The sequence below is a fragment of the Pistacia vera genome, unplaced genomic scaffold (genome assembly GCF_008641045.1).
Source record: "Pistacia vera cultivar Batoury unplaced genomic scaffold, PisVer_v2 Contig59, whole genome shotgun sequence".
Classification (NCBI taxonomy): domain Eukaryota; kingdom Viridiplantae; phylum Streptophyta; class Magnoliopsida; order Sapindales; family Anacardiaceae; genus Pistacia; species Pistacia vera.
In genome coordinates, this window is record NW_022196434.1 from 192,624 (window position 1) to 211,178 (window position 18,555).

Sequence of the window (18,555 nt, forward strand, 5' to 3'; positions counted from 1 at the left end):
CGGAGAGCATTAACCACCACCTTCATGGTGAATTGGTAGCTGTACCAGCTGTTATTGTTTGTCAGATTATCAGGTTTGGGTGCTGTGTATATTTTGTACAGAAACGCTATTGTGGAAATGGTGTTTTGTTATTTTCATTTCTGTTAGTTAAACCGAAGAATGTAGTCTCTTTCACACGACTCTAAACTGATCCTTGTTGATTGTGATGGCACATTTTGAATTAGACTTTAAAATGAAGAAATTGAGAGAAGTGCTTCTTCAGTTTTGTGATCATTTTAGGTCAACACAGAAGTTGGTCTATCTTGGCATCTTTACTTTTGTTGTGCATTTTGTAAATTGCAGTTTTAGGGGAACAAAATCTTCCGAAATGGCTAACTTATCATGAGTCGAGCTAGATGGATCTGCAGAAATACATTATTGATGTTTGACACACTGAATAACAACTGCCACTTGTGAAAGCTGCTTGATAATTGAGATTTCTCATTAATTTTTATTTGAATAAGGTAAGGATTAAATACATATGGTAAAATCACAGTACAAAGAAAAAAAAAAAAAACGAGGGCATACCACGCAAAGGTAGAAAGTATCAAACAATCAAAACGTGAAAAAAAAACCACGAAAGTCACAGAAATTGATAATCCGACAAACATTATACAATTGGTATAGTCACAAAATACTAATCGGTAAATGCCATATTGCATCAAACTGGCCGAGATCTTATATTGAGTGTTAGCCAAATCTTGACTTGAAGTAAATACATATAGCCACCTATAGTTATGGGAGTTGTATATTGGTAGAACACACGATTGTTCTGTTCATACACAAAAATAAATTATAGTAGAAATAACTATGTAGAAAAACTAACTACAAAAAAGTGTCTTAAATCCTTTTGCGCCAGACAAAAGCTTCGTGATTATCTCTGGCCAAACATAAGAAGAGAAGTCTTAGCTAAAAAACAGATGCACATTAATCAATCTTGAGATCTGCTGATAGCTGGTCCATTTGTGAAAAAGCTGCAAGCACTGTTTACAAATGCCTAGTGAATACTTCGAATGCTCTCAGAAATTAGATTAGCTTATGTAATTGAGAACAAACGATATATTTAAGCAGTAGGGCATGTCATCATGTATTTCTTCGTTTTGCTTTCTGTTTATGATTTGAGTACAGTTTTGGTCTCTCATGACATGCAAATGAAAACTCAACTTGATTATCAAATTATTGTGACTTTTGAAAAAGGATGAATTCAATTCACTCCCACTATAATGTGGGCTTTAATCTTTTTTTATTATTTTCTGCTGTATAATTATTTTGGGTGTTTGCGTCAAAGTCTCCTGGTGGGTAACTACATTCAATAGCATGCCTTGAATTTGAATAACCCAAATGAATGGCATGGCTCAATTGTTTGATCTTTAAGCAAAACCAGAAACGACCCAATAATCTAGACTGCCCATAATGATTATTTACTCCAATAAGAATCCAAAAATGACATATCTCAAGCCTATTTTATCAAACATTTATTTGTGTTTTCAAAGGTACTCATAAAAGATCTTGACCCAGTAACACCATTTTTTTCTGCCTTCTTTCATCATTCAAATCCCATTCCATGATAGACTTTACCATTTTTAGTTGCAGGCGAGAAAAGTTATCTATAAATTGAGTGCTTATGCACCTTCTTCTTTAACCACATAATTTCTCAGCTCTCTTTTTTCCTCCAAAGTTTTTTTTTTTCTCTTTTCATGTTCGTCATTGAAAATAACGTAACAGAATAACTTAAATCGATGATATATCAATTCCTACTAATTATCATAAGAAAATTCTCATGCATTTTGTATATTCATACTTGTGAAATTTGAAAGTTGCAGCATTAAATATATTATAGCATTGAACATTTAAGAATTTATGATACAAAACCTAGTGTTACAAAGCTTAGGGCAATCTCTCATGGGCACCTGCATGGCCAAAGGCCATTGTATCCCACTTTCCACAAATTATAGGGTTCGACAGGGGCTCCAGTTTCGAAGTCGGGCTTGCGAAGGGGCTCCAGTTTCGAAGCCGGGCTTGCGAAGCTAATGCAGGGGATTTATGGATTCTCTAAAAAAAGAAGAAAAAAAAAAAAAAAGGCTTTGGGCAATCAGAAATAAATGAAAGAACAAAATTTCCTGCTTATGGATTTGGTATTTGTGATGTTTGTGATGTGGTGTATCAAAAAATGCTGTAACAACTTGTCTGTTTGAGTGTTTTCTGCACAAAAATTTGAAAGCTCCCTCAGCAGCACAATGGAATGTAAAGATGAATGAGGTCAAGAATTTCCTGACAATTGCTCGTCAAATTCATCAGTGGTCCTATTGATAAGAAGAAAGAAACGTTATTTTCGTTATCTTTGACAGGAATTTCTATATGGGCGTGGATTCTATTAATTATTTGAATCGGATGCACATGTATTCGACCAATTATGGAGCCCGGAAACTGGGACCTCCTTGTAAAATATTAGAATCTTGAACTAGGAATTATTGCCTTACAATTAATCAAAGTGTAGAAGCTTTTCTCAATTCTCAAGAGCCTTGTATAGTGGGAGTTGGGGTCACTGTGAATGTGAAATGTAATGAGTTTGAAAATGCCTTTTCTTTTCAGTTTTGTCTCTGTTGCTCTCAATTTAGAGTCTTTTGTGTCCCTCAGCTCTCCAGAATCCTGATTTTTTGTTTTCATTTGTGACCGTTGCAAATTTGCAAGTTGCTTGTTAATCCACCCAAATTACTAAAGTCTTGTCATCCGACCATAAACCAAGTGGTTTATGTGTCTCATTATTCCTCTATATTAATTAAAATTTATTGAGATGAATTTGAACATATTGAATATTCACTTTGTGTTAATTAGTTTGTACGGAAGAGTTTGTATAAAGAGTTTATATATTCAGTATTATTTTAAAATTTAATAACAATAATACCCTGAGACAGAAATCACCAAAGAGTGTTTTTAAGTGTTAAATAAATGGTAAGAAGGGTATTAGGTAAATATATTAAGATTTAACGACAATTATTGCTTATGAAAAAAATCTAAGAAGTTTTAAAGGGTAACTAATAATAAGAGAATTTTTGTTATTTCTAAGATGTTATAACATGAAAAATACAATAAAACATGTTAAAAATTAGTGAAAACATCCCATCGACAAGTAAAATTCTACTTGATTTCTAAAACAAAAACATATTTGTATAATCGAGTCAAAAATTCTAAAAGAAAATAACTTAAGAGAAGAATAAAGTGACAATGATAAATAAATGATTGAGTGATTCAATAGGATTCTTAAACGTATTATTTAAGAGATTATGAATTCGATTTTCTTCTTGAATATTAATAAGACTAACCACTAAAACCCTTATTCAATTGATAGTTTTAAAATTCTAAAAAAATAATTTAAATATCGTAAATTGTGATGCCGATAATGGAGGGTCAAAATATATTATATATATATATAATGACAACAAAAGTTTCACTTGTTTATTTAATTAGTCAAAAATGGAGGCACTGGCAAGGCAACCGACCAAGTGAAACTCATGGCCAAATTCATCTGCTCACATATTACTGTTTTTACACGTGGCAATATCACAGCCATATATCCCCGAGAATGGGGAACATGATATTCGGCTGTATTGTCGGTTGTCTTTAATTATTGGCCATGTAACGACGCATTACTGCGTGTTTAATCACACGTGGCTTTCTTTTATTGGTTGGTGTCTTTAACGTGTGGGGTGGGCCGGTGGGGCGGTTCGCCAAATTTCGCTTTTGTCTTCTGGCTTCACTAAAAGGTAAAAACTTGATTTATTATTATTATACAAAAATATATCAAAAAAAAAAAATTAACCATTAATATTTGAAAATAATAATTTCAAATGTTTAATTAATATCTCCATCTGATTCACAGATGGCGTTAAATTTGTACCAAATAATTTCAATTATTGCCAACAAATCAAATTATTAGATGACAGTAATTGGGATTATCTGCAATAATTATTCTAATTAATTATTACATGATGTTCTCTTAATTTCAACAATCTAATATCTTAATTAATCGACAAATTAATTATCTAACTAACATTCCCTTAATATCGAATTAAATTAATAAATAAAATTGGGTACATCATTTTTAGGCAGGCAAAGGGTAGTGATTGCAACATGCTTGACTAATTTGACGGTTTTAAAATTGGTAAGATTGAGGAATATTGGCAAATTATTCTTTCTATGATTTTTTGTTCTAGTACATATAAATGGGTTGCATTTAACATATGGATTAGTTCAATGTATTATCATACTACTATACCATGCCAATATATAGTTTCTTTCCCTTTCGATTACCGAATGTGACGTAAGAGACATCAATTAGGGGTATTTTAGGTTTTATTTTGTGTGTTGTAACTTGTTTTGTAATCACTAATAGTTATATGTAAAATCTATCAGAGTGCTTTTGTTCAATCTTAAATTACTTTACTTTTATGTAACGAGATAACAAATAATATTTTAAGGCTTTTTTTTATTATTATTATTAAAATTGATTTCTTAAATAAAAAAAAAAAAACTACCGACAAAGCCGCCGGTAATTGCCAACAATTGATAGATAGTAATATATTTGATATGTCGACAATTTAACGAAATCAAGTAGATTAAACCACAACGAATCGAAAAAGTTGCTTAAAGGTATTCTCTAAACAAAAACCAACATCTTGATAGATCTTTGTCCCGATCTCGTGATGCCCGTGGTGCATTTCACTCCCTTAAGGTTCAACATGACTTTGTTGACCAGTTTAGTCCATTATATTTTGATGAATTTAGTTGTCCTAGACCTATTTCATTTATTCCAAACTTAGTTTTCAAGTATAAGTTGATTTTTTTTTTGAAAGAAAGTCGAACAAATCTTTCCTCCAACGTTCAAAACGGGGCATGATTAGGATTTGCCCGTTGGAAGCAAAGCCACCACAAAACAAGAAAAATAAATGCTAATGCTTTGTCAATCTTTTATTCTCCCTCTTAGACTTTCAAAAACTTTTAAAGCTTCATATTTTCCTTTAATCAATCAACAAACTTTCTCTCTTTTTCCACAATCCAACACAAACCCAAAGTTGAAGGTTGGATTCCTCTAGCTTATAGTAAGTAAAAATAATAATATATTAAGTTGGTTAATAAGACAAAATTATGTAACGTCTAGTTAAGTTAAGTGGGTTATTAGCAGATTAATACTATGTTAAATATAAAACAAGTTGGATATATTTAATTAATTGAATTGGGCATACATGAGCCAAATAGAAGGTTAAAATTGAAAGTGGGGGGGCATGGATGGATTCCTCTGAATTGGCAACTTTTAGGTTGAAATGAGTGTTAAAAGTGGATTAATTGGTGAAAGGACAAAATGTACTGTGGTGTGGGTCAGTTTGGTGGCTACCATGTGATTGATTCGTGGCTGACCGACCGACCAACACAAAATGGTCCTCCTTATATGGGACCAAATGATTTGCAATAAATTCATTTTAGCAAATATATTTAAATAACCAAATTACTGGTTCTGTATTTGAATCAGGTTTATTAAGACATGATTATAAAAAAGATAATGCCTTGTACTTGTTTTAGAAAATCAAGAGATTCTGGATGAATTGGATCAGGTGGGAAGAAAGTGGAATTGTTAATCAAACCCAAAAACTTTTAAAATATCATAACTTTCTATGATCTTTAAAATGAGTTGTATCAAGACTGAATCATTTATGTTTTTCATGAAAGGAATCAAACTAAGATTTACTTCATTTTTGTCTTTGCATTATCATATCACACAATTTTTATTTTATTAATTAAAAAAATTCAATTTAATAAATATTACTGCTGGCTTTGGAAAATATTGACAGGGTCCATCACTCCGGACAATAACACTATTTTTTGTGACAGGTAATCAAGTTTTCGTAGAAAACACCTTCTTTTTTCCTTTCTCAGTAATAACTGCAAAATCCAAAACCCTTTTGTTTTTTTTACTGTTCACTTTGAAAAATGACAATTCATCAGAATCTTTAATGCCACGGAGAGGATGACGACGCTGACGTCATCTCGTCCTCTTTTTTGTCCAATAAGAAACTACCGGCTGTTCATCCGGTCCCACAAACTGAACTCGTACCACAAAAAAACGACACGTACACATGCATTCACTGTAAAGTAACCAAAGGGGCTGGATGGGTGATTCGAACGAGTGAATGAGACGAGGGCACGTGGAGTATGGGTTATATAAAATTATAAACTCTAAAAGCGGGTCAATTTTTAGTTAGCTGGTTCAGAAGTCGAAATGTGGGGTGCGGTTTATGAGACTGTGAACAGTGAGCCAGAGGGGGTTCATTAATGTGGTGGTACGGGCTCGTGGGTCTGAGCCCTGAACTGAACTGAACGATCTTTTGTGTTTTTGTTTTGACCGGTGGGTTCGACCGTGGGCTAATTGTTCACGTGCTTGTCACGGGTGCATGTATTTTTTTATTTTTTGATTATTCAAAATTAAGAGTCAATTATCGTTGAAAATAAAGTAATTAATTCTGTAGGGACAACATATTGACGGTAGAAAAGAGAGAGCCGTTGTGAGAGGTCAGGCCGCTTCAACGCTTTTTGAAGTAGAAGCATCACATGAAAATTTATGAGGGTTTAGGTATTTCTCACGTTATTTATACAATAATAATAATTTTTTTTTTAAATTTTATGTTATTAACCTTGAATTGATATGTGAATTATATTATAATGAATATGTAAGATTTATTTCTTAGAAACTATAAATTAAAATTAATTTAAGATATTTATATTAATTTTTTTTTTGATAATCGGAGTATCTGAGTCAGTTTGTATGGACCTCAACTAATCTTCACTCTATAAACCCAATGTTTCAGATAAACTACAAATATGATAGATGACCCCAAGCGGGTTTGAACTTAGGAAATCAATAAAAGAACCAGACTAGTTTACGTGCACCTCAGTAAATCTTTTGGGACCCTGAAGTTGACAGTCTAATAAATCCATCAGTAGCCACCCATATTAGAAACTCATTGAATCAAACTTAGGACCTCTTAAGTAATACACTCAAAAGTCTTAATTAACCGTTGGACCGTATTTGTTGGTTGACATATATTCATTGCTCCCCATTTTAAATTACTAAAATTGAATAAACATTTATAGTTCTTATTTTCATGTGTGTTTTAAAAAAATAATTGAATATACATAATTGATTTGGACCCTAATGTAACATGACAATAGCCAAAAAGGGAAGTTCTTGAAAAACAGATTAAAATATTATGATTTAAGTACAAAAGAAAATCCATTCTAGAAAAAACAATAATATATTTTTGTTTCAGAAACTTAAACTTCCTTGGAAGTAAAAAAATAAAACAAATTGAAGCATCTTTAATTTGTCTTGAAAGTTAAAAAAAAAAAAGAGGGTTAGAAATGTGTGGGCAGAAAAGTAGAAAACGAAAACATGAAAACATATTGGGAGTTGCCAGGTGATGCTTAGTGTAGTTAAAGTCAGGTGTAGGGTCGATGAAAGTGAAACCTAACAAATTTTTTTAATCTTACATTCTGCACCCTACTATTTTTTTTCATTTTTACTAAACAAGATAAATATTTTTAATCTCTTTTTTTATAAAGTATATTTTAGCATTTGTTTGATTATTAATTCGGAAATTTTTAAAACTAAAATGACATTCAAATTTTTTTTTAATTATATTTTAATATTTTTAACATACGAAAATTTGCCAAAAGAAAGTTTATAGTATGAGTAAAAAAAAAAATTCTTTTTCCTCTAATTTTTTTTACAATAACTTATTACCAATAAAGTTTATATTATGAGCCAAAAAAAAAAAAAAAGTAACACGAAACTCCCCGGTATCATCCATTTCTCTCCATATATACCCCTCACTTCTCTTCATTTATCTCACACCAAAGCACTCTCCATAGCCAAACTCTCTCTCTCAAACTCTTTCAATCTTTGTTTCAATTTTGTTTCTGCAAAATTAATCCATGGCGAAAGACTCAGAGCATGGCTCATACTCAGCCAAGGACTACACAGACCCACCTCCAGCTCCTTTCTTCGACTCAGTCGAGCTCACCAAGTGGTCTTTCTACAGAGCTTTAATCGCCGAGTTCATCGCCACTTTGCTCTTCCTCTACATCACCGTTCTGACTGTCATCGGCTATAAGAGCCAGATTGACCACGCTGACCCATGCGGTGGCGTCGGCATTCTCGGTATCGCTTGGGCCTTCGGTGGCATGATCTTCGTTCTCGTTTACTGCACCGCCGGTATCTCCGGTAAGTCCTCCACAGCCACATCAAACTTCACTCAAGACTTACAAAAGTTTTAGTCTTTTCTTCATTTACATAACAAGTTACAATCTTTTACACATGAAACAATGCAGGGGGTCATATTAACCCGGCGGTGACGTTCGGGCTGTTTTTGGCACGGAAGGTGTCGCTGGTGAGGGCGGTGATGTACATGGTGGCTCAGTGTTTGGGAGCCATTTGCGGAGTTGCGTTAGTGAAGGCTTTCCAGAGCTCGCACTACAAGAGATATGGCGGTGGAGCCAACGAGCTTGCTGATGGCTACAGCACCCGCGTCGGTTTAGGGGCCGAGATCATCGGAACTTTTGTCTTGGTTTACACTGTTTTCTCTGCAACTGATCCCAAGAGAAGTGCCCGAGACTCCCATGTCCCTGTAAGCATTCTAAAATTTATTTCTTTATGTTATCAATTTTTTTTTTTTAAATTTGTTTTCTTTTTGGATAATTTTACTGCCTTGAGTTTTGAGCATTGAGCGCTGTGATACACATGTTCTTTGATAACATTAATATGTTCTTTGAGATTTTACGTTAATGTGTCTTTTTCTTAGAAAAATAAATGCAAGATCAGATCTTACATTTATTACAAATCCCCTGCTGTTTTAATTTTATGACAAAGATCTTCTGGTCCTGATCTAATCTTCTGTAAAACTCCAAGAAAAGAGGATAATTTTTTTTTGAAAATATATATTTTATTATGTCAGATAGATAATCTTAGTTTAAGTTAGATTAATTGGAAGGGTGTTGATGGTTAATCCCCAACCAAAGGGTAATTTGTTTTATAAATAAGAAGGCATAGGAGAAGAGAATTAATAAAAAAAATTTTAGGAACATGTTATGTTTAATTAAAAATATTAAAAGTTTAATTTTTTTGTTACACAAAAAATACTTCATGAGGTGGGAATTGTTTCCTTTTTCTCACTAAAATGGTTCTTCAGATAATAAAGTTGAAAGGGTAACATGCCTGATTCTGTGGTGGAAAACAAAGGGCTAGCTGAAATATGCATGGGGACCATTTTTTTAATCATGTTTTCTTTCTTCCTCTCTAAATCGAAAGTGGGGATTCTTTTCCTTTTTTCAAGTTTGCATTTCCTTTCTTTATCCATCTTCAGCTCCGCTTTGGAGTCTAGTGGGTGGTGGGGCTCTCCAGTTTTGAAAAAAAAAAAAAAAAAGAAAGAAAAAAATTTACTTGTTTAATGTGTTTTCTCAAAGATGGTGTCGTTCTGGGAATTTCGTGAGACTTTAAACAACTTCTTCTGTGATGATCTCACGTGTCTAAGACGGCAGTTTATCTCTTCTTTATTCCTCTTTTATCGTTTTCTCTGGATCACATCATAATGTCATATCACCATAATTAATATGTAATTGACGAAGAAATATGGGTTTCACGTGTTCTTTGGGATTCGGTCTTTCACGAGTGTATAGTGCCAAATTTTGTTGGGTTTGTCTTTAACCAAAGTTTTGGGGGGTGAAATAATTTGTGTTTCATTTCAGGTTTTGGCACCACTCCCAATTGGCTTTGCCGTGTTCATGGTTCATTTGGCCACCATTCCGATCACCGGCACCGGCATCAACCCTGCTAGGAGTCTTGGAGCAGCTGTTATTTACAACGAGGACAAGGCTTGGGATGATCAAGTAATTAATCAAATATGTCAATGACTTAATTTTTTTATTTTTTTCATTGTTTAGCCAAAAGATTGTTACTGATGTTATGTTTTTCTATTGGTTTCAGTGGATCTTCTGGGTTGGACCCTTCATTGGCGCAGCCATCGCCGCCTTCTACCACCAGTTCATCTTGAGAGCGGGAGCTGTCAAGGCTCTTAGTTCATTCAGGAGCCAAACCCACGTCTGAGTAGTTTTAACTTAAAAGATTGCCTTCTTCATGTATTCATTGGATCAAAAAAAGATTGGAAGAAGAAGGCTCTAACGAGTGAATAATGAGGGAAGTGTTTGTGCTTTTGTATGGTGGAATTCCCTGTATTTGTGTGCTCAAACCTGGGGGCTTGGGATCATGGTATTGTAGATAAAAAAAAGTCTCTCTTTATTATTAATAGGGGCTTTTTTTTTTTTAACATCCCTTTTGTACTTTTAAGCACCCCTGCCTTAGAATTCACTTCAGTGTTGTCTTTTCTACTACTTTCTATGTGATTATGCTTTAAGAAAAAGGTTTCACGAAGTGAGTATTTGCTTATTTACTTGTTCATCTCATTTAGTACTTAGCTTAAATTTATGATAATTAACTCTCCACGATTCAATTATCATTTTTCCATAGAAACTGAACTTGCAATTATGATCATGCAAAGATAAAAGTCTAATTAAGCATTCAAGCTTTCATTATTTCATCTCCTTCAGTCCTCATCACAGGATTAGAAAGAAAGGAGATGGAAATGGGTCTGTTGCATTCATTACTAAATCTGAACCTTTGATGAGAAGGGGTCAATTAGATGCTTCATGAGTTAATATTATCAACTCTGCCATACTGTGGACCAAAAAATTAGTAGTTTTTGAAGGATTAATATAGCTACGATCAGGACACTCTCGATTATATATATATATATATTGATTAGACTTGTCGTTTGTCTTAATAAGATTTAGGATTCTTAGTGGCACGCCAAAGGTTGTTTCCTGTTGTAAAAAACTTGCAGGATTTGATAAGGACTCCAATTTCAAAGTAAGTTTGCCAATGCAACCATGAGAATTAGTGGATTATAAATACAATAATGTTATATTTACTCACGATCTTACTAACCATCTTATTATCCTTTTTTAAAATTATATATAGTACCCATACTATATTTATAGTATCCGTACTATGCTTTATATTTACAAATGATAGTGAGATGGTTAGTAAGATCGTAAGTAAGCATAACATTATTGTTATAAATAAAGATTAAACCAAAAAAAAAAAAAATGACTTAACAGTTAACACCATCTCTTATGCTTCATTACTTGCTTCTCTCAACTCTTCTGCGCTCTAAAATGCTAGCCTTTGAGTTTCCTTCAATGGTGACTTCTTATCTAGTTATCTTCTTTGTATTTTTTTTTTCAGTACTTCATTATTGCTGGACAGAAAAGCGCTTCTTCAAGTTTCAACAAGCTCTTATAGCTGGAGGCTGAATAAGCATATGACAGTGTAGCCACAAATGGGCAATTGATTGCCAAGAGATGAGCCGAATAGCAGAGTTATCGAGAAGAGTCCAACAATATGTATCAAGTTTTGGTACATTGTTTCTGTCCATTATAATAATTATACAGCTTGTGATGGAGACAATACAGCTTGTATACATCTTTAACATAACTTTCTTTGGTAGGTAGCACAGTATGGGGTAAGATTGATTAGATTTGATTGTACTGTGTCGTATTGGGTTTTCACTTAATAACCTTAACTTTTAACATTTGAACAGAAGGGTGATGAACATTCGAAGATCTTTAAATGGATTTTCTCGAGGTTGAGTGACGAATTTGATTGTTTGTCTTGATAGAAAATGACAGAAAGTTGTGGAATTTTATAAGAGAATACTGGATTTGTCTACTAAGGGGAAGAGTTCATACAGTTTCTCATGTTCAGTTGTTGTTCACTCTTTTCAAGGGCTATGGCCCAAGAAGATATCCTTAATGGATTTCTTTTTGGGCTTGAGCCCATTTTATTTGGCCCAAAGTCCTTCAACAAAATCCAATTCCTGCAGGTGAACTTCAATATTAGAATTTAAAAATGAAAATAGGTGATTATTTACGGGTTAAGAGTAGAAATATAAACCTCAACATTACGATATATCACAAGATCAAAATGCTCTAAATTGGGTGGTAAGGAAAGGTTTGGATAAATCAGGTTTTTGAGTCATACTTAACACTCAAAGTGATGCAGATTATGACTTTAGAATTTAATTTTTTTTTTTTCCTCTTTTTGACTGAGGGTGTTCGGACTAGTTTATGCATACCTCAACTAATCCTTTACGGTTTTGAAGTGAATGATCGGATAAATTCTTTCAATGGTCACCTTTATTAGTGCTTAGAGAGACTCGAACTCACAAACTCATATTAGACTCATTTGCTATTTTACCATCAGGTCACCCAATGGTAATTATTTAATAGGCTCATTGCTTAACTCTAGCCTAATTAAACAAATCTTTATTGACAAATAATACAAACTTGGACTTATATTAGAGATGCTCAACCAAAAAAATTAACAAAATTAATAAAAATACCCCCTAGGTTTGTTAATTTGCTAAACACCCCTGTAATAAAAAATTAACAAAAAACACTCCCACCCACCCATTAAATATCGGCATCCGGCCACCATCGTCGGAGGGTGGCTTGAGTCTCTGTATTGGCGTACGACCTGCTAGATCTGGTCGGTCGTGTGTTGATATGGTCTTTTCCAGCCAGATCTACCATGGATCTGGCCGAAAATATGGCTAGATGTAGCCATTGATAGCCAGATCTAGTCGTCAACAACGGTAAAAAATATGGATGTCATTGCCTTTTCCAGCCAGATCCACGGTGGATCTGGCTAGAAAAGGCTAGATTGGCGCACTACTAGTCAGAGCCAGCTGATAGTGCGCCATTATACTAGATTTCGGTCACTTGCTGACGTTGATGGCCAGAGTCTGGCAAATATGGGTGGGTGGGGGTTGTTTTTGTCAATTTCTAAATTTTTTTTTTTTTTGGTGTTTAGTTAAAATAATTAAATAAAATAAAATAGGATTTTCTGAATAGAGAAATAAATATGTATTTTGAGTAGGATAGTGAAAAATAATTAAACAAATGGACCCTAAAATACCACTGTAGTATCCCATCATCTATTCCACCAATAAATGAAATTTTATTATTATTTTTTTTTCATCTATCTTTATATTAAATATGATCGGTAGTTTTTAAATGCAATAATTATTTATTGTACATGTATTAACTTATGATACAACGCCAATAATACTACCGTGTGATAGCATAAACTTTCTGGATGATCCTATTTCCTTAATGTCACGATTCCTTCTACTGCTAAGGAACCCAACTCATAACTCTCACTGTATCCACCTAAAACAACATGATGATTAAACTAAATGTCCTAAACTTCCATCATTTTGTTTTAAGTACTTTTGGCGAAAAACTTTACTCCATGTAGAAATTTTCATGTTAAAGTTCATCATTGTGGAAGCACACCATTGATGAGAAACATGAACCCTGTATATACGGTTGTATTAATCTGGGAGTATCCTTATAGCGTGCAGCGAAGTGATGAATTCTTGGCTGTTTTATTGTCGTTTAGCTGTAGCTAGTTGGTTGACCATGTGCACAGCGCTAAGCCGTAACAAGTTGCGGCCGACGTTCACACCTAGGAAGAAACTTTCTCCTTCATGAGGATGGATTTACCAATTTTCCATTGTTTAATTTCATACCATGATAATGAAACAGAAAGGCTTCTTGTTAGTGTTGAAACCACAGCCAAAACAGACAATAATAAAAGTAACAAAATACTTATAGAAAAACAATTTCTTGGTGTTAAAACTACAGCTAAAACACACAATAATAAAAGTAAAAAAGTAACAAAAGACAATCAATTTATCCCAATTCGTTTCAATAAAAGAATTACGTTCAGTATTCAAATAGATTATTTTATTGAGTTTTAAAAATCTAAAAAATACTATAATCTTAAAGTATCGGATTATCGACACTCGATAATACATTCTTGCTGTCTATTTTTTACTATTACAAAATACATATATAGAAAACCTAACTCCATTTGAGCTTACACGACCTAATTTGACCCAACCAAAACATTTGCAAATTAATTCTAAACTCTCGTAAACCGATAATTCATCAAGGCCATGCGAAGCATGAAGCACATCCAACACTTGGTTGATCACCAGGCCAAGCAGCTGTAACTATCTCTTTGATTTTAATGTCCCGCCAGCCTTCTGGAAATCTCCGCCAATTTGCATGAAATAAAGAGAAACGAAATTAAAAAAATGATGAAAAACAGAAGAACTTTGATCCAACTTACCTTCATTGTACGAAACTGTCTAGAAAAATCTTCAATGCAAACCACCGCTCGCATAATTAAACTTCGAGATAAACCAGCTAGCAGTAGCAACGAATTACGATCCTGCATAAATTTTGATTCTCTCTGATTATAAAAAAGCAGCTTCCTGGCATGCACTTCTTGATCTCATTCATAGCTATGTCCTTCTCCATCATCAACTTGTAATTCCTTTGGAACTGCTAGTTTCTGTAACTATAAAAAAACGAAGTAGTTGTTTGATGATTGTGTGTTGTGGGGGTGCGCAGAAACAGTAGTTCCAAATGCATTAGAAGAAGGAGGATGATGGAGAAGAGATCAACTATGATGAGCTCAAGAATAATTCATGCGAAGAATATATTTTGTAGAGCTATGGAGAAGGGTTTGTATTTATAGTTTCTCATAAAATTGAATCAACAAAATAAATCTGTATCAGTACCCTTTTTGATTTCAGACCAAGTGCAATGTATTTTACTAAATTAATTATCAAATACAGTACAAGTTACTCATTAATTATTTCTATTTTCATTAATTAAACCCCAAATTTAATTTATTAAATAAAACCTCTAATAACACAAGTAATGTAATCTTAGTACTCAAATTTGATTGGCCGGCCTAAAAATATGACTCTCGGTGATTTGGACAATTCGTCGGAGTGGCCCGACCCGATAACAACATTCTGAAATCATAAGCGACATTGATTGATTACGACAAATATCAATTAAGAACCAGCCACGGTGTCGTTTCCTTAGGAATGGGCGCGCCCTGGCTTGGCTCGTCTCTCAACTGACACACCATCCATTTACTACACAACCCTCACTCTTCATATAATCTCTATAGAATTTTTTTTTTTTGGTTTCTTCTTGTTGTTGTTGAATTTTGGGTTAACGGAAATGCATCTATGGCCGACCGTAAGGATCCGAGGTCTTTCAAGATATCATACTTAAGGAAACTGGAATGGAACCTCAACAGAATGGACAGCGAGAAGAAACGACGCCTCTCAAGACCACCCTCTCTTGCTGGATAACAATCAAAACGCTCGTTTCTGAACCCCAGATGAAAATTCTCCTTCTGGGTTTGTTTCTATTTGTAAAGAGATACTTATGGTTGCCTCTTGCTGTTTCTGCTGCTTCTGCTGTGGAGGTAACTTTATTTTTATTTAATTATTATTATTTTTTGATTTTTATGAAGATTGTGAAATAGGTTTGGTTGTAAGATTGAATACTCCAGGAATCGAGTGAAGTTTTATAGTTTAGTGGTTGTGGGAATTGGGAGTATTGTTAGTTTGATGTTATTATGTTGTTGGAGATTTTAATGGCCGCTCTAGTACTTGATGAGCTATTTAACTATATTGTGGGTGCTTACTTGTGTATTGCACAAGAGTTTGAGATCAAATGGATTACATTTACTTAATGAAGCCTCTTAAGAAGGTGAACAGATCACTACCAAGGTTTTGAACAATGATAGGAACCACACTCACAGCTCAATCAAAACACACAATCACAACCAATAAACAGTAAACCAAAATATAAACGCAGCAAAATCCAGAACTGATGGTATATATATATAATATATGGTATTTGATAAACAGCCACACCAAGACGGGAATAGCCAACCCCAATCCAAAACAGGAAGTAAACAACAAAGACACAAAATTATCATAGACCACGCTGGACTTGAGGCCAGCATCCTCCCCATTTTTCCCTCTATTTCTCATATCCTTCATTTCCCTTTTCCTCATTTTATTCTGCTGTACTTTCTCTCTCAGTAACAGAATCCTTCCCTTGTCCATCTGATCACTGCATTGGTCCATTCCTAAAAACTAACTTAACACCTCATACCAAATGAACTTCCTGCCGACATCCATATCCACTCTTTGTTCCCTTGTCCTCCTAACATACACCACATTCTGGTGGCTCATCAAACACTTCAGTAAAAATATGATATGGGCTTGTGATGGTGTGGTTGAACATGATCAGTCCGAGTTGGTCAACATTAGTTGATTAAGTATAATCTCCTTTTGAGATATGTTGATGGGTTGAACATTTATGTTTTTGACATGTTTATATCACAGTACAGCCACGACCATCTGAAACAGCTTTTCTCTTTGGATGGATATTAGAGCTATTGTACTTGCCTCGTTTGGGAAATCTATCCCTTATAACTTGTTCTTGCAAGCTTATTGCTGTCCTTTGGATTGATGTCCCACAAAAATATGTATGTAGCTCTTTATTATGCATAAGGATACCAGGAGGTGAGTTAAAATTTATATGAAGTTATTGTGTGCCGCCATCCCCTGTTTATTTGGAGGGTGTTGTAATGTGTAATTTCACTCTTCTTCCTCATTGCTTTTTTTTTTTTTTAATTTAATTTGTTATTTTTTAGAGTTAGGCAAGACCTAAATCTAACACCAAACTGAATCCCCCTCCAAATCCTATACGGTCTCATTCTAGATGTCCCCGTCCTCTTCTATTGCTCTATGAAAGTAGATCCAGGCTTGATTGAGTAATAATGAAATGGTTTTTGGTTGGGGATATTAGGTCTCAATAAATTGATTTTGCTATAAATCTGGTCTGCCATAGCTGATGTTGACCTAATTTTTCGTTTGTTTTCTTCTTGAAGTTCTTACATTTCCGTGATAGACTTCTTCATCCTACATGCTATTGCTCAGTCAATGATTATTACTGTTTCTCTGTTATTATTTTTTGTAAAAAGTTTTTATTTTTAGAGTATGGACTCTAAATATGTCTATGTGCACATTCTTTTTCCATCCTTACATAGAACACCTTCATATATATTAATCATCAACTCTTTTATTATTATGTATTATTTATTTTTTGGATATTATTAAACCACCTTCCCCTTCTTAATTCGAGTGGGTTTCAATCTTAAGATCTTGTACACCCCCAGAAGATGCAATCAGACATGAATAATTATAACGACTACACATTTTTTTTTTTAAAGAATTTATTCTTTCAGCTGCCTTGATCAAGAAGAGTGCTAAAACAGTACTTAGCAGGGCCAACCACCAACGTCGATGATCTGTACATACGAGGATTTTAAATCAGTTGTTAAGGTCAAAGGTAAAAATGAGTACCATTGACCTAGTCTAAGTTGTTTTTCTATTACGGAGTGGTGTGTTTAATGGACTGAAATGTTTTGTTGTTCACTGTAACAGGAATCGGTTTAGTGTTCTCTATTTGATACACATGAGGTTATTGTCTCAGTTAGTATACTTGAATTGAGCATAAATTACTATTTCATCCATGAGATTAGCCTAATGTTCTGAAACAGACAGACTCTAACGTAGAGTCTCTTTTTTTTTTTCCTTTTTTTTTTTTCACCTTCTTCATCCCAGTCAGCTCTTTAATTGATTCAGCCCTGTCACCTCATTATCTCTTTCTTCTTTTCCCTCTCATCTCTTTTTTCTCTTTCTTTCTCCCTCTGTCCCTCATCTTTTTTTTTTTTTTTTCTTTTCTCTTTCTCCCCGTCCTCTTCTCTTTCTTCCTTATTCTCTTCTTTCTTCTACTGGGTCTGGAGGGGGTTTCTGGGGGGGGTCTTGGGGGGGGGGTTGCGGTCTTCGCCTCGGGGCTTGCGGGTCTTGTTTTTTTTTTTTTTTTTTTGGCTCTTTGTCGGCATCCTCTTCTCTTTCTTCTCTACTTCTTTCATATATTCTCTTCTCTATTCTCACCTCCTCTTCTTTTTCTTCTTCTGTTTCTTCGTATCCTTTCCTTCAATTTTTTTTTTTCTTTCACATTCTAAGCTTGAATCCAATTGAAGATGAATGAATCCAATTGAAGATGAATGAAAGGTGAAAGAGAAAATGAATGACGTTGGATTTTTGAAGCCGAAAGAAAAAAAAAAAAAGAAAACATACTAGGTGTACCGGTTTTATGTTTGGTCCGATTGGACTGTCGGTCTGATACTGTTTAAACGATTCATTTACGGTTTAAAACGGTCCGATTGTTGAGAACGGTTTTTATTAGTTTGTGAGTTGCTTTTCTTTCTGAAACTCAGTCAGACCGATCCAACCGGTCGGTCTGGTCTGGTTTTCAGAACATTGACTGTTTAGCCTAAGAAACACATGGGTGTCCTCAATTGATAGAGGAAATTCTATCCTAAAAATTTAATACTAGACTCAAATGTACATAGGTCAAACCTGAGGGATGAAATTGTGATTTTTCGTCATCTGCCTCCGA

At 34.1% G+C, this 18,555-nt stretch overlaps 1 protein-coding gene across 1 annotated transcript; it reads left to right on the forward strand.

Moving 5' to 3' along the window:
• Window positions 1-7,928: 7,928 nt before the first annotated feature.
• On the forward strand, window positions 7,929-10,516 carry LOC116109783 (probable aquaporin PIP2-5). The gene is made up of 4 exons (XM_031396005.1): window positions 7,929-8,314; window positions 8,422-8,717; window positions 9,835-9,975; window positions 10,073-10,516. The coding sequence occupies exons 1-4, from the start codon at window positions 8,026-8,028 to the stop codon at window positions 10,190-10,192; spliced, it is 846 nt and encodes a 281-aa protein (XP_031251865.1). The 5' UTR covers window positions 7,929-8,025; the 3' UTR covers window positions 10,193-10,516.
• The last annotated feature ends 8,039 nt before the right edge of the window (window positions 10,517-18,555 follow it).

Excerpts from the sequence above, each read along its gene's own strand:
- LOC116109783 (XM_031396005.1), top strand. The coding sequence starts at position 8,026 with ATGGCGAAAGACTCAGAGCATGGCTCATACTCAGCCAAGGACTACACA. Across the intron at positions 8,718-9,834 it reads CCCGAGACTCCCATGTCCCT|GTTTTGGCACCACTCCCAAT; the intron begins GTAAGCATTCTA and ends GTTTCATTTCAG. Across the intron at positions 9,976-10,072 it reads ACAAGGCTTGGGATGATCAA|TGGATCTTCTGGGTTGGACC; the intron begins GTAATTAATCAA and ends TATTGGTTTCAG.